The sequence below is a fragment of the Salvelinus fontinalis genome, chromosome 29 (assembly GCF_029448725.1).
Source record: "Salvelinus fontinalis isolate EN_2023a chromosome 29, ASM2944872v1, whole genome shotgun sequence".
Taxonomy (NCBI): domain Eukaryota; kingdom Metazoa; phylum Chordata; class Actinopteri; order Salmoniformes; family Salmonidae; genus Salvelinus; species Salvelinus fontinalis.
In genome coordinates, this window is record NC_074693.1 from 27374403 (window position 1) to 27391271 (window position 16869).

General features: G+C 42.9%; 1 protein-coding gene across 20 annotated transcripts in view; it reads left to right on the forward strand.

The window, feature by feature from the left end:
- LOC129827747 (protocadherin alpha-C2-like) overlaps positions 1–16869 on the forward strand; it is a 217925-nt gene that overhangs the window by 144647 nt on the left and 56409 nt on the right. Inside the window, exon 2 of one of the 20 annotated variants that reach the window (XM_055888882.1) lies at positions 266–1488. The exons of 17 other annotated variants lie outside the window; for them this stretch is intronic. In XM_055888882.1, the coding sequence (XP_055744857.1) occupies positions 266–330 (65 nt within the window). In that variant the 3' untranslated portion in view covers positions 331–1488. Of the gene's footprint in view, positions 1–265; positions 3767–4266; positions 6771–16869 lie in introns of those variants that run through there. 2 more of the 20 variants (XM_055888867.1, XM_055888869.1) reach the window with 2 other exon arrangements.

Genomic DNA, 16869 nt, shown 5'->3' on the forward strand with positions numbered 1-16869 from the left:
ATCTCATTTGCATGTTCAATTAAATAATAGACATCTTACTGCCTTTTCAAGTTAGAAAAATGCCGTACTCTTTTGCTCGCTGCCAAGATAGACATATAGGCGCTGCCCATGGTTCTGAAATCTATCACCGTTTTGGCTACCTGTTTTTTGTCTTTTGTTTCATGTAATGTACTGAATACTCTTTTTTTACCCTGACTATGTTTTGTAGCTTTTCATATGAAACATCACATTCATGCGTGCTCAGAAGTGATGGTCGTCATGCTATCTATTTACTATTTTTCTATTGAATTATATCTGTATTTCTCCTTTGAACTCCTAGAAGTCAAATAATATTATTTTATAAGTTAGTCTTACCTTGAAAACAGCCCCCCACTCGAGAGTTGTCACATTGGATTTGTTTTGACCAGTGCGTATGGCCTCCTGGCTTGATTGAGCTAGTGTTGCTGTCCATGTTCTGAAAAGGCGCTAAACTTCAGTGCTTAATCTTCGCGCCAAGCGTTCAAGGTGTAAATTACTTCCTGCTACGCTGTGCAATAGTTTTGCGCTTCACGAATGTGTTAATGTGTCAAATCCCAACAAAGTTGTACGTATATTAGGTATTGTGAGAAAATAGGCACGAAAGTTTACAACGCATGGCAAATATACATTTACGTCATGTTTCAGATTGATGATAGACTGCACAATTGCCATTGACATTATAAGCCTATAGGTGCATACTGTAACTTTATCCATTTCAAACCTGTCAAAAGGTTTGTTCAGCAAGCGTGAACGCTTATCAAGTGCTGTCGATGTTGCTGAAACCGTTCTCGCTCTCTGCTGATGAGCGTTCATTTTAGATTGATAGGCCAGCATGTTGCTGGTGTGATCAATGTCTCGTGTTTGTTTAATTAATTGATTCTTATAGCTTCTGCCATTGTTATCCGAAGATGACACAAGATGACACTTATTTCATTACATGAGGGTGATTTACTTTTCTTATGCTTTCCATTTGTTTTTCATTTAACAGAACATTTTGACTTTTACATATATAGGCCTTTCTGTGAGTGAATGATCAACACGAGGTTGTCTACCTCAGGTTATCTCAGTATTTAAAAAAAAAAAAAACTGTAAAAAAATACATTGTAATGTTAAGAATAATATATCTATAAAAGTAACACACGGTGTCACTATGGACCATAAATGGGAGAGAAGTTATCGAGATACTATAACTCCTCCTCTCTGAATGAAAAAGAGTCGAGCGCCACCAGTCTCCAGCGTATTGTGAAGAGAAACTCTCGAATGGTGGTGAGACGGAGAGGGCTGGGCTGTACAGGATCTCTGGCATATAACGGAATAATCGAGAGTTTTCATGGGTACAAAACCATTACTTGGATTCAGTTGTTTTGCCCAAGCAGCGATGGGTCGTCGAAGACAAAGAGAACGCGTTTGGATTCAGTGCGTCGCGTTGCTTTGTTTATTTGACTGGTCTGCAGCGCAGATCTCTTACTCCGTTTCAGAGGAGGTGGACAAAGGCACTTTTGTGGGGAATCTCGCTAAGGATTTAAACCTTAATGTTCACGAACTGGAGTCGAGGGGTCTAAGGATTGTATCAGGACAGAGTAAGAGGTATTTTGAGGCGAATTTGAAAACGGGGATTCTGTACGTTAACGAGAGGACAGATAGAGAGCAGATTTGTCCGAATACCGCAAAGTGCTCCTTAAATATAGAAGCCATATTGAGCCATCCTATGCTTATTCACCGTATTGAAATACATATATTAGACATCAATGATAATGCACCGACATTTCTAGAAAGCTTTCATATATTTAACATATCAGAGTCTTCCTCCTCTGGAGAGCGATATCCTCTACCGATTGCGAATGACGCAGATACGGGCAGTAACTCGGTAAACAGCTACAAGCTGAGCCCGGATGAACACTTCTCCCTGGATGTACAGAGCGGTGGAGAGCAGAGTGTGTCTGCTGAGTTAGTGCTGCAGAAAGCTTTAGACCGAGAGAAACAGCCCGTTATCCAGCTCACACTGACCGCAATAGATGGAGGAAAACCTCCAAGATCCGGAACGTTACAGATCATTGTTAACCTGATTGATGTCAATGATAACTCGCCAACATTTGCTAAACCACTTTACACGGTCCGCGTTAATGAAAATGTATCTGTAGGGACAACAATATTGATGCTAGAAGCTACGGATTTAGATGAAGGTACACATGCTGACATTGCATATAGTTTTATGAAACGTGGAAATGTGAATTCTGCTGATGATTTTTCATTAGATTCGCAAAGTGGTGAAATTACTGTAAAACGGATATTGGATCACGAGAAAAACGCTGCATATGAAATACGTGTACAAGCAACGGACCAAGGCTCCTCGCCTCGCAGTGGTTATTGTAAAGTGTTAGTAGAAGTTATTGATGTCAATGACAATGCTCCTGAAATCACAGTAACATCACTTATGAGCCCAGTAAAAGAGGATGCTGAGATAGGGACCGTGGTCGCCTTGGTAACAGTGATAGATAAAGATGGAGGGAAAAATGGCCTAACTTACTCTAAACTTCTTGGGTCTGTTCCTTTTAAATTAAAGTCCAACTATAAAAACTATTATTCCTTAGTGGTCGAGGGGCCTCTTGACAGGGAGAGTGCTTCTCAGTATAATGTCACCATCACAGCTACGGATGAAGGGACTCCGCCTCTCTCCAGCACCCGCGTTATTACTGTACACGTTTCTGATGTGAATGACAACGCTCCTCTCTTCTCAAAACCCGTGATTAATGTTTATGTGAAAGAGAACAGTCTGTTAGGAGACGTCATTTTTACGATTTCAGCTATTGATCGAGATTCCGAAGAAAACTCAAAGATGACATATGCATTATTAGATAAAAGTGTTCCAATATCATCATCTGTAAATATAAACTCGGATACTGGAGATATAATCAGTCTGCAGTCTTTTAACTATGAGGAGATACAAACGTTCCAGTTCAAAGTTCAGGCCACAGACTCTGGTGTTCCTCCACTCAGCAGCAACGTGACTGTGAACGTTTTTATCCTGGATGAGAATGACAACAGTCCTGGGATTCTCGCGCCCTATTCTGAACACGGCTCCGTTAACGCTGAGAACGTTCCCTATTCTGCTGAAGCGGGCTACTTTGTGGTCAAGATCAGGGCTGTAGACGCCGACTCTGGCTACAATGCGCTGCTTTCATATCACATCTCTGAGCCCAAGGGAACCAACCTCTTCCGAATCGGAACCAGCACCGGGGAACTAAGGACTAAGAGGAGAATGAGTGACAATGACCTGAAAACTCACCCGTTGGTCGTGTTGGTTTCTGATAACGGAGAACCCTCACTGTCAGCGACTGTGTCTATTGATGTAGTGGTGGTTGAAAGTACAGGTGAAATCCAGACTCAATTCAGAAATGTGCCGAGAAAGGAGGAGAACTTCTCTGATTTGAACCTGTATTTGTTGATCGCCATTGCCTCGGTGTCAGTGATATTTTTACTGAGCCTCATCAGTTTAATAGCAGTACAATGCCACAGGACAGAGGACAGTTTCAGAAGGTACAGCGCCCCAATGATCACCACACACCCTGACGGAAGCTGGTCTTACTCTAAATCTATTCAGCAGCATGACGTGTGTTTCAGCTCAGACACACTGAAGAGTGACGTAGTGGTTTTCCCCGCTCCGTATCCACCTGCAGATGCAGAACTGATCAGTATTAATGGAAATGACACGTTTAACAGAACTCAGACATTACCCCACAAAGAGAAGGTAAGAATTACAGTTCAGTGAACGAAATGTGTGCCGTAATGACTCCATTATATGTCTTCTATAGGTCCTTATGACATTGTTATTTTCTTTTTTTGTCACTCATTTAAATGATCATTGAAATACTGGACATTTCAAAGTTTTCACCTGTTGTAAAATCGGCTTACTATTTGCGTGCGGTGAAGAAGCTGCAGGCCTTGCTGTCCATGGTGCTGAAAAGCACCACGTCCTTTAACTGTTAAACTGTAGGCCTATGAACATTGTAAATTGTTTATGTATGTTTAGTACAGACCCTAATCGTGTTGATCAGATCTCATCAAGGTCATAATTTGGTCATCTTGTGGTCACTAACTTTTTGGGGGGAGATTACTGTGTTTGGTCTCCACTTCCACAGAAATATTTGATTGTTTTTATATATCCACACGGTATCGCTATCCGCTCACGCAGGATAAATCCTCGCTCGCCGTGCGAGGCTCCGCCCTACACAGGAGCATTGGTCGTTGTTGAAAAAAAAGGCTTTGTTCGGGTGAGCACCAGAACACCGTGGCTCTCGTCTGGTTCTGTTTTGGTTTACGCATCTATGCGGATGATAGCCTCTGTTCTTCACATACTGTTTCGTTAACGGAATACCGACACAATGACTCACAAATGGGTTATGTTTCCTTCGCGGATGTACTGTCTCCTCCCGTTATGTCATCTTTGGAGTATCGCGTCATCACAGATCGTCTACTCCATATCAGAGGAATCTAACCAGGGCACTGTTGTTGGACATTTGGCCAAGGATTTGCATCTAGACGTGCAGCAACTTGAATATCGTGGGTTTAAGATATCCGGACCCAATCAGAGGTATTTTGATGTAAATAAAACAACTGGAATTCTGTCCGTGAGAGAGAGAATAGACAGAGACGAGCTCTGTGCTAGGAGCACGAAGTGTTGGTTAGAACTGGAAGCCATTGTGAATTTGCCATTGAATCTATACAGATTTGAAGTGAATGTTTTGGATATAAATGACAACTCGCCGTCGTTTAGGTCCTCTAAAACATATTTGAATGTATCTGAATCTGCATTTCCAGGGGAGAGATTTCCTTTGGAAAGCGCCTACGACACGGATGTAGGGACTAACTCAGTAAACAGCTACATCCTGAGCGCGAATGAACACTTCTCCCTGGATGTACAGAGCGGTGGAGAGCAGAGTGTGTCTGCTGAGTTAGTGCTGCAGAAAGCTTTAGACCGAGAGAAACAGCCCGTTATCCAGCTCACGTTGACCGCAGTAGATGGAGGAAAACCTCCAAGATCCGGGACATCACTTATCATTGTAAATGTGAAAGACGTTAACGATAATATACCCATTTTCAAAAAAACACTTTATAAATCTCGTATTCCTGAGAATACGCCTATAGGTGCATCCGTCATCACGGTCCAAGCGAGTGACGCAGATGAAGATCTGAATGGGGAAATTGTTTATATTTTCATTAACCAAAACAGTGATAATAACATTGCCGCATTTGCCATTAATGCAGCTACCGGTGAAATAACGGTTAAAAGCGAGTTGGATCACGAAAAAAACAATGCTGTTGAAATACGTGTCCAAGCTCAAGACAGGGGACACAATCCTAGAGCATCTCACTGTAAAGTCCTGGTTGAAATAACTGACGTGAATGACAATACACCAGAGCTATTTATCACTTCTTTAGTTAACGTTGTGAAAGAGGATGCGTCATTAGGGACAACGGTTGGTCTGATAACAGCGAAAGACAATGACGCAGGCACAAATGGCGCTGTACAGGTTAAAATACTAGGCTCTGTGCCATTCACGATAAACAACTCATACAAGAATCATTATTCCTTAGTGGTTGATGGACCTCTTGACAGAGAGAACGCTTCTCAGTACAATGTCACTATCACAGCTACGGATGAAGGGACCCCGCCTCTCTCCAGCACCAGCGTTATTACTGTACACGTTTCGGATGTGAATGACAACGCTCCTTACTTCTCAGAACCTGTGATGAATGTTTATGTGAAAGAGAACAGTCCGGTAGGAGACGTCATTTATACGATGTCTGCTTTTGACCCAGATTCAGATGAAAATGCAAAGATGACGTATTCATTATTAATTACAAGTGTTCCAATATCATCATCTGTAAATATAAACTCAGATACTGGAGATATAATCAGTCTGCAGTCTTTTAACTATGAGGAGATACAAACTTTCCAGTTCAAAGTTCAGGCCACAGACTCTGGTGTTCCTCCACTCAGCAGCAACGTGACTGTGAACGTTTTTATCCTGGATGAGAATGACAACAGTCCTGGGATTCTCGCGCCCTACTCTGAACACGGCTCCGTTAACGCTGAGAACGTTCCCTATTCTGCTGAAGCGGGCTACTTTGTGGCCAAGATCAGGGCTGTAGACGCCGACTCTGGCTACAATGCGCTGCTTTCATATCACATCTCTGAGCCCAAGGGAACCAACCTCTTCCGAATCGGAACCAGCACCGGGGAACTGAGGACTAAGAGGAGAATGAGTGACAATGACCTGAAAACTCACCCGTTGGTCGTGTTGGTTTCTGATAACGGAGAACCCTCACTGTCAGCGACTGTGTCTATTGATGTAGTGGTGGTTGAAAGTACAGGTAAAATCCAGACTCAATTCAGAAATGTGCCGAGAAAGGAGGAGAACTTCTCTGATTTGAACCTGTATTTGTTGATCGCCATTGCCTCGGTGTCAGTGATATTTTTACTGAGCCTCATCAGTTTAATAGCAGTAAAATGCCACAGGACAGAGGACAGTTTCAGAAGGTACAGCGCCCCAATGATCACCACACACCCTGACGGAAGCTGGTCTTACTCTAAATCTACTCAGCAGTATGACGTGTGTTACAGTTCAGACACACTGAAGAGTGACGTAGTGGTTTTCCCCGCTCCGTATCCACCTGCAGATGCAGAACTGATCAGTATTAATGGAAATGACACGTTTAACAGAACACAAACGCTTCCTAATAAAGATAAGGTAAGATCTAAATACATAAACGGACCTATTTTCTATTTGATTAAACCTGTATTGCTCATTTTAATGTGATGCCTTCAAGATTATGGTTTTCGAAATGTCTCTTTTCCGGAAATCAGCCCACCACTCGAGAGTTGTCACATTGGCTTTGTTTTGCACTGTCCGTATGGCCTCCTAGGTAAATAGATCGAGTGTTGCTTTCCAAGGTGCTGAAGGCGAGCTAAACTTTCAGAACTATATATTCGCGCTAAGTGTTTATTCCTCTGTGAGGTATGAATGGCTCTTCATGACGCTGGTGGAAACTAGTTGAAAGCTACTTTTGTATTGATTCTATTGCAATTATTATTATTTTATTTTTTTACCACGGAGAGTTGTAGACTGATTGGGAAAGGGCAAATTGTGAACTTTGTAATGAAAGCAGAATCAGAATGTCAGCTGTTTTTTTTCTTTGATGGATTATTGGTTGTTCAATTGTGAAGGAACCAATACTTTCACAGGATGTAGGTTTATTGCTTTTGTAATTATATCATGTCAATGCCTATCCCCATGTTCGGAATGCTACTACTCAGTACAATCTTCTGAGTCCATCACTCCCTCTCTGAACATTGAAAATAGGCTCCTCTGTCAGTCAGTAAGGCAATCCCTTACATTCACAAGGTCGATTGATAGATCATGATTGCATGTTGTTGAATCTTTCACCAACACCACCCAGGTTAACGGATATAGCAATTGAAACAAACACCATCATTTTTATGGAGGAGTATGTGTTTCTGTGTGTGAGTGAGCTGGCCTGGCACAGTCACGGGTCTGTCTATCTCTCTGAGTCCCCAGGAGGTATGTGGATGACAGAAGAAGCTTTTCTCTCTGCTCTTATTTATGCTGTTCCCACGCCCTGCAAGATGTCTGCTGTAACAACCCTTGCTTTCTCTTTTTAGTGCATGAGTAATCCTTCTCTTCCATTCTCTACCCTTTTTTAATATATATATATATATATATATCTCCCTTTTTCTCTCCCCTTCTTTCTACATTTCCCTGGCTCACTGTGCCTTTCTCTCAATCTCATGGCCTCTGTTTTTCTCTTGGATTCCCAACTTTTAATATTGATTTCTCTCTATCCCTCTGCCCTTCCCCTGTCTCTCTATCTCTCTCCCTTGAAAAGATGGCGCCGAAGGACATGGCTGACTTTTTACATTCTCCCAACCAAATGTGCTATTTTGTTTGTTTTGTTTGCGTTTTGTGTAACATATGTTAAAAGTTATTTTGTACATAATCTTGCTGCTACCGTCTCTTATGACCGAAAATAACTTCTGGACATCAAAACAGCGATTACTCACCGTGGACTGGGAAAAACTTTTTCCTTTAACGAGTCTGACGAAAAGGATATACTGCATTCAGTGGAACAGGCCCAGATCCCCGTAATTTGCTTGAAGAAAAGACGCAGGAAAAGGGGCCGTAGATCGGGCTTCCTCCTGAGAATCCGTAGGCGAGCGAGTAAACTCCCACTGCCGTTCGTTCTTCTTTCTAACGTGTAATCATTGGAAGATAAAATTGATGACCTACGATTAAGATTATCCTTCCAACGGGACATTAAAAACTGTAATATCTTAAGTTTCACTGAGATGTGGCTAAACAATGATACGTATAATATAGAGCCGCCGGGATTTTCCATGCACCGACAAAACAGAGAAGCTACGTCTGGTAAGACGAGGGGTGTGGGTGTGTGTCTATTTGTCAATAACAGCTGGTGCGCAATGTATAATATTAAAGAAGTCTCGAGGTATTGCTCGCCTGAGGTAGAGTACCGTATGATAAGCTGTCGACCACACTATCTACCAAGAGAGTTGGCATCTATATTATTCATAGCGTCTATTTACCACCACAGAATGGAGCTGGCACCAACTCTATAAGGCCATAAGCAAAGAAGAAAATGCTCACCCAGAAGCGACGCTTGTAGTGGTCGGGAACTTTAATGCAGGCAAACTTAAATCAGTTTTACCAAATTTTTACCAGCATGTCACATGTGCAACCAGAGGGGGAAAAAATCCTAGACCACCTTTACTCCATACACAGAGATGCATACAAAGCTCTCCCCGCCCTCCATTTGGCAAATCTGACCATAATTCTATCTTCCTGATTCCCGCTTACAAACAAAAACTAAAGCAGGAAGTACCAGTGACTCTCTCAATATGGAAGTGGTCAGATGACGCAGATGCTACTCTACAGGACTGTTTTTCTAGCACAGACTGGAATATGTTTCGGGATTCATCCAATGGCATTGAGGAGTACACCACCTCAGTCATCGGCTTCATCAATAAGTGCATCGACGACGTCGTCCCCACAGTGACCTTACGTACATATCCCAACCAGAAGCCATGGATTACAGGCAACATCCGCATCGAGCTAAAAGCTAGAGCTGCCGCTGTCAAGGAGCGGGAGACTAATCCGGACGCTTATAAGAAATCCCGCTATGCCCTCAGACGAACCATCAAACAAGCAAAGCGTCAATACAGGATTAAGATTGAATCCTATTACACCGGCTCTGACGCTTGTCGAATGTGGCAGGGTTTGAAAACTATTATGGACTACAAAGGGAAACCCAGACGCGAGCTGCCCAGTGACACAAGCCTACCAGACAAGCTAAATGCCTTTTATGCTCGCTTTGAGGCAAGCAACACTGAAGCATGCACGAGAGCACCAGCTGTTCTGGGTGCCAGTGTGATAACGCTCTCAAGTGGCCGATGTGAACATAATCTTTAAACAGGTCAACATTCACAAAGCCGCTGGGCCAGATGGATTACCAGGATGTGTACTAAAAGCATGCGCGGATCAACTGTCAAATGTCCTTACTGACATTTCAACCTCTCCCTGACCGTGTCTGTAATACTTAAATGTTTCAAGCAGACAAACATAGTCCCTGTGTCCTAGGATGCGAAAGTAACCTGCCTAAATGATTACCGCCCGTAGCACTCATGTCGGTAGCCATGAAGTGCTTTGAAAGGCTGGTCATGGCTCACATCAACAGCATCCTCCCAGACACCCTTGACCCACTCCAATTCGCATACCGTCCCAACAGATCCACGGATGACGCAATCTCAATCGCACTCCACACTGCCCTTTCCCACCTGGACAAAATGAACACCTATGTGAGAATGCTGTTCATTGACTACTGCTCAGCGTTCAACACCATAGTGCCCACAAAGCTCATCAGTAAGCTAAGAATTCTGGGACTAAACACCTCCCTCTGCAACTGGATCCTCGGCATCCTGACGGGCCGCCCCCAGGTGGTAAGAGTAGGCAACAACACGTCTGCCACGCTGATCCTTAACACTGGGGCCCTCAGGGGTGTACTTAGTCCCTTCCTGTACTCCCTGTTCACCCACAACTGTGTGGGCAAACATGACTCCAACACCATCATTAAGTTTACTGACGACACAACAGTGGTAGGCTTGATCACCGACAACGATGAAACGGCCTACAGGGAGGACGTCAGAGAACTGGCAGTGTGGTGCCAGGACAATCACCTCTCCCTTAAAACTTCTTATGGCTGCAGCCCGGCGTCGGTACACTTATGACAACAGCCACTTCAAGTGCAGGGCGCGAAATTCAAAAGATATTTTTTTTAAATATTTAACTTTCACACATTAACAAGTCCAATACAGCAAATGAAAGGTACACATCTTGTGAATCCAGCCAACATGTCCGATTTTTAAAATGTTTTACAGCGAAAACAGCACGTATGTTTATGTTAGCTCACCACCAAATACAAAAAAGGACAGACATTTTTCACAGCACAGGTAGCATGCACAAAGCCAACTTAACTAACCAAGAATCAACCAAACTAACCAACAAACAACTTTATCAGATGACAGTCTTATAACATGTTATACAATAAATCTATGTTTTGTTCGAAAAATGTGCATATTTCAGGTATAAATCATAGTTTACATTGCAGCTACAATCAGAAATTGCACCGAAAGCAGCCATAATAATTACAGACACCAACGTCAAATACCTAATTACTCATCATAAAACATTTCTGAAAAATACATAGTGTACAGCAAATGAAAGACAGGCATCTTGTGATTCCAGCCAATATTTCCGATTTATTAAGTGTTTTACAGCGAAAACACAATATAGCGTTATATTAGCTTACCACAATAGCCAAAAATACAAGCCATTTCCCAGCAGTAAAAGTTAGCGATCGTGACAAACCAGTAAAAGATATATAATTTTTGACTAACCTTGATATTCTTCATCAGATGACAGTCCTATAACATCAGGTTATACATACACTTATGTTTTGTTCGAAAATGTGCATATTTAGAGCTGAAATCAGTGGTTATACATTGTGCTAACGTAGCTACTATTTCCCACAACGTCCGGATATTTTTCTGACACTTTTTCTGACACACATATTCTCACCAAATAGCTATTCATAAACATAACAAAAAAATACATGTTGTATAGGAAATGATAGATCCATTAGTTCTTAATGAAATCGCAGTGTTAGAATTCTAAAAAATAACTTCATTACGACATCCAGCTTCGGTATAGCTAGAGTACCCAAAAGTTGGGTGCCGACGACTAATTCACATGTACGACAGATATATGAAATAGCATCATAAAATGTTTCTTACTTTTGCTGATCTTTCATCAGTATGTTGGACAAGGGGTCCTTTGTCGGGAACAATCGTTGTTTGGATTTAGAACGGCCACTTTCCCTCTCGATTTAGCAAGCACACTAGCCAAGTGGCACGAATCTCTCCATCGTCAACAAAGTCAGCGAACGGAACACGGCAAAACTCCCGAAAAAATTTCAATAATCTGATTAAACTATATTGAAAAAACATACTTTACGATGATATGGTCACATGTATCAAATAAAATCAAAGCCGGAGATAGTAGTCGCCTATAACGGCAGCTAAACAGAAGGCAAATCCAGGTACCTTCTCGCGCTCTCCAGAAAACCGGAAATGGGGGACACATCATACAAAGAGCTTGTATTCCACTTCAGACCAAGATAAACACTCAATTTCTTCTCTCACCGCCTCTTGACATCCAGGGGAAGGTCTATGAAGTGCATGTATACTAATACGTATCATGCCCATTTATAGGCAGGAAGTAGAACAGAGCCTCGATTTCAGACTTTCCACTTCCTGGTCAGGAAGTTTGTGCCAAATGAGTTCTGTTTGACTCACAGATATAATTCAAACGGTTTTAGAAACTAGAGAGTGTTTTATATCCAATAGTAATAATAACATGCATATTGTACGAGCAAGAATTGAGTACGAGGCCGTTTGAAATGGGCACCTTTTATCTGGCTACTCAATACTGCCCCTGCAGCCCAAACAGGTTAATGTGAGCAAGACAAAGGAGCTGATCGTGGACTACAGGAAAATGCGGGCCGAACAGGCCCCCATTAACACCGACGGGGCTGTAGTGGAGCGGGTTGAGAGTTTCAAGTTCCTTGGTGTCCACATCACCAACAAACTATCATGGTCCAAACATACCAAGACAGTCGTGAAGAGGGCACAACAAAACATTTTCCCCCTCAGGAGACTGAAAAGATTTGGCATGGATCCCCAGATCCTCAAAAGTTTCTACAGCTACACCATCGAGAGCATCCTGCCCGGTTGCGTCACCGCCTGGTATGGCAAATGCTCGGTATCTGACCGTGTAAGGAGCCAAACTTCCTGCCATCCAGGCCCTATATAATAGGCGGTGTCAGAGGAAATCCCATAAAATTGTCAGAGCCTCCAGTCACCCAAGTTATAGACTGTTTTCTCTGCTATCGCATGGCAAGCGGTACCGGAGCGCCAAGTCTAGGACCAAAAGGCTCCTTAACATCTTCTACCCCCAAGCCATAATACTGCTGAACAATTAATAAAATCGCCACCCGGACTATTTACATTGACCCCCCCCCCCCCCCCTCCCTCCCTTTTGTACACTGCTGCTTCTCGTTGTTTATTATCTATGTGTTGTCACTTCACCCCTACCTAGATGTACAAATTACCTCAACTAACCTGTACCCCCGCACACTGACTCGATACCGGTACCCCCTGTATATAGTCTCGTTATTGTTATTCTTGTTGTGTTACTTTTTATTAGAATTCTTTACTTTAGTCTATTTGTTAAATATTTTCTTAACTCTTCTTGAACTGCACTGTTGGTTAAGGGCATGTAAGTAAGCATTTCACGGTAGGGTCTACACTTGTTGTATTCGGCATGTGACAAATTAAGTTTGATTTGATTTGTATTTCGGTCTATGTCACCTTGTCTCATTCATATTTTTTTCCTTTCCTCCATTCTCACTGTTTCTCTATCTTTCCCCTCCCCCTTTCTGTCAGTCCATCTCTGTATCCATCTCTCTTTCTTTCTCTGTCTATCTTTCTGTCAGTCCATCTCTGTGTATCTTTTTTTACGTATCATGTTGCTTTCCATCAGTCTCAGGTATTTCCCTCAATATCAATGTACAGTATATCTATCTCTTTGTCTCCCTATCTCTCCCCACCCCCTCCTTCTCTCTCCCCTCCCTCTTTCAGTCCATCGGCCTTGTATTCTCGGCGTGTGTGTGAATGTGTGTGAATGTGTGTGTATCTGTATCTGTGGTAGTATGTGTGTATCTGTATCTGTGGTAGTATGTGTGTATCTGTATCTGTGGTAGTATGTGTGTATCTGTATCTGTGGTAGTATGTGTGTATCTGTATCTGTGGTAGTATGTGTGTATCTGTATCTGTGGTAGTATGTGTGTATCTGTATCTGTGGTAGTATGTGTGTATCTGTATCTGTGGTAGTATGTGTGTATCTGTATCTGTGGGAGTGTGTGTGTGTATTGTGGGAGTGTGTGTGTATTTGTGTGAGTTTGTCTGTATCTGTGGTAGTATGTGTGTGTATTGTGGGAGTGTGTGTGTATCTGTATCTGTGGGAGTGTGTGTCTATCTGTATCTGTGGGAGTGTGTGTGTATCTGTATCTGTGGTAGTATGTGTGTATCTGTATCTGTGGTAGTATGTGTGTATCTGTATCTGTGGTAGTATGTGTGTATCTGTATCTGTGGTAGTATGTGTGTATCTGTATCTGTGGTAGTATGTGTGTATCTGTATCTGTGGTAGTATGTGTGTATCTGTATCTGTGGTAGTATGTGTGTATCTGTATCTGTGGGAGTGTGTGTGTGTATTGTGGGAGTGTGTGTGTATTTGTGTAAGTTTGTCTGTATCTGTGGTAGTATGTGTGTGTATTGTGGGAGTGTGTGTGTATCTGTATCTGTGGGAGTGTGTGTCTATCTGTATCTGTGGGAGTGTGTGTGTATCTGTATCTGTGGAAGTGTGTGTGTATCTGTATCTGTGGAAGTGTGTGTGTGTATTGTGGGAGTGTGTGTGTATCTGTGGAAGTGTGTGGGTAGCAGCTGAGAGGAGGAATGGTGAAATATCATCCCTCTCCCCAGACATGCGCACTCTCAGCCTCAGCACGCTGTAACCAGGATTCTCCCCATTTTCATTAACATACACTAAGTATGTCAGGGCGGCTTGATCCGCTCAGCATGTAAGCTGCTCAGACCCTTTTATTTGACCACAAACTGTGTATATCAACTGCAAACGCTATCTACTTGTGTGGATTTAGCTTTCTTTTGGCCATTTAAAGTGGTGCTTGTTTGTAACCAGTCGCATTCAAGTGGTTTTGTTAATATTGTGTGCTCTTAGGCACTGCCTCACATTAAGCGCTATGATGTATCCTGTTTGTTAATACATTCTTTCATACTATTTGATAATGCACTGGCCTCATTTTAGTGAGTGGTGGGTCAGTATAAACAACTAAGTAAAATACCAGCTCAGAGCCACTGTGTGATCTTTTGGTTGGTTCATATTTTAGTCTTCTCCATGTGCTTTGGGGCTCTCTATGATCACACAGGGGTTCTGAATGTTGCAGTGCTGTGCATGTGGAAGTGGGCCAGGGTGTGTTAGGAAGATCACGAGGTGTCAGAGTAATAAATAACAGATTCTCTATATTACCATGCTATCTCTCTCTCTGATGCGTTTGGGCCCAGTATGGCTCCAGCATGGCTCCAGTAATAATGCCTGGAGCTGTCTCTTTGCTTTTGAGTGGTTCAGTATGCGCTGTGTAGACTGCTGCTCACTGTGTGTGTGTGAGAGAGAGGGAGAGTGAGAGAGAGAGAGAGAACAGGAGGGGGAGGCGCTGGTAATTTTCCGTTCTGCGCTGCAGCAGCAGGGATCTCTCGGAGCCTTGGCGTCTCAGCGAGGTACACCCTGGGCTGAGCGGGGCTGACATCACCGGCAGGAATCCAGCTGTCAATCACAGCTAAACAGGGGAGGCGGGACAAAGGGCTAGGGGAATGAGGTCGAGGGGCTTATTCATATCCCTCAGATCACCACTACTTCTGTGTGTGGGTGGGTGTGTGTTTGTCAGTGTGTTCTCTGAGTATGTGTGAGTGTGTGTTTGTCAGTGTGTTCTCTGAGTATGTGTGGGTGTGTGTTTGTCAGTGTGTTCTCTGAGTATGTGTGAGTGTGTGTTTGTCAGTGTGTTCTCTGAGAATGTGTGGGTGTGTGTTTGTCAGTGTGTTCTCTGAGTATGTGTGGGTGTGTGTTTGTCAGTGTGTTCTCTGAGTATGTGTGAGTGTGTGTTTGTCAGTGTGTTCTTTGAGAATGTGTGGGTGTGTGTTTGTCAGTGTGTTCTCTGAGTATGTGTGAGTGTGTGTTTGTCAGTGTGTTCTCTGAGTATGTGTGGGTGTGTGTTTGTCAGTGTGTTCTCTGAGTATGTGTGAGTGTGTGTTTGTCAGTGTGTTCTCTGAGTATGTGTGGGTGTGTGTTTGTCAGTGTGTTCTCTGAGTATGTGTGAGTGTGTGTTTGTCAGTGTGTTCTCTGAGTATGTGTGAGTGTGTGTTTGTCAGTGTGTTCTCTGAGTATGTGTGGGTGTGTGTTTGTCAGTGTGTTCTCTGAGTATGTGTGAGTGTGTGTTTGTCAGTGTGTTCTCTGAGTATGTGTGGGTGTGTGTTTGTCAGTGTGTTCTCTGAGTATGTGTGAGTGTGTGTTTGTCAGTGTGTTCTCTGAGTATGTGTGAGTGTGTGTTTGTCAGTGTGTTCTCTGAGTATGTGTGAGTGTGTGTTTGTCAGTGTGTTCTCTGAGTATGTGTGAGTGTGTGTTTGTCAGTGTGTTCTCTGAGTATGTGTGAGTGTGTGTTTGTCAGTGTGTTCTCTGAGTATGTGTGGGTGTGTGTTTGTCAGTGTGTTCTCTGAGTATGTGTGAGTGTGTGTTTGTCAGTGTGTTCTCTGAGTATGTGTGAGTGTGTGTTGGTCAGTGTGTTCTCTGAGTATGTGTGAGTGTGTGTTTGTCAGTGTGTTCTCTGAGTATGTGTGGGTGTGTGTTTGTCAGTCTGTTCTCTGAGTATGTGTGAGTGTGTGCGTTGTGCGTCATATCAATTGATATTATTTGTATTTCAGAATATTGCACAATATATATTGTGTTTCTTTTTTTGTAATAGCAGCAGTGTATGTAGTCATGTCTTTAGCTGTTTGTCAGTTCTTTATTAATATGTGTATTGCAGTGACTGTATGTTAATGTGTGTTGGCTAAAAGCCTCTTCCTCTGCTCTGCTGGCCCCAGTGTTGCAAAAAGCATTACATTATTGATTATCTAAGTACATTATCCGGGATGAGGTAGCCAGCTAAATGCTTCACATCTGAACTGGATGAGGTAGCCAGCTAAATGCTTCACATCTGAACTGGATGGTATTTCTACACAGCAGGGCCATTATTCACCTGCTGTAAGTCATTTGGGTTCAGTAACCATCCAGATGGGATCAACTATTGTGACCCAAAAACATGACTTAGAATTGTTCTCCTCACCCCACCCTTACCCCCAGATATCTGGCTCAGATGTTGATTGAATCGTGGTCAATGTGATTGGGCTAATGATAATTGGGCCCCTCCAGACAGTCTACTCCTTGTCCTAGTTTTGTTTCATGGACGTGTGTTAAAACCTCACTTCCTGTTTTCTTCCCTCCTGGGTGTGGGTTTTGGCAAGGGGATGGGAGCTCAGCTGAGCTCCATGGAGGTTGCCATGGAGATGATCCTCATTACTGATCGTGCACC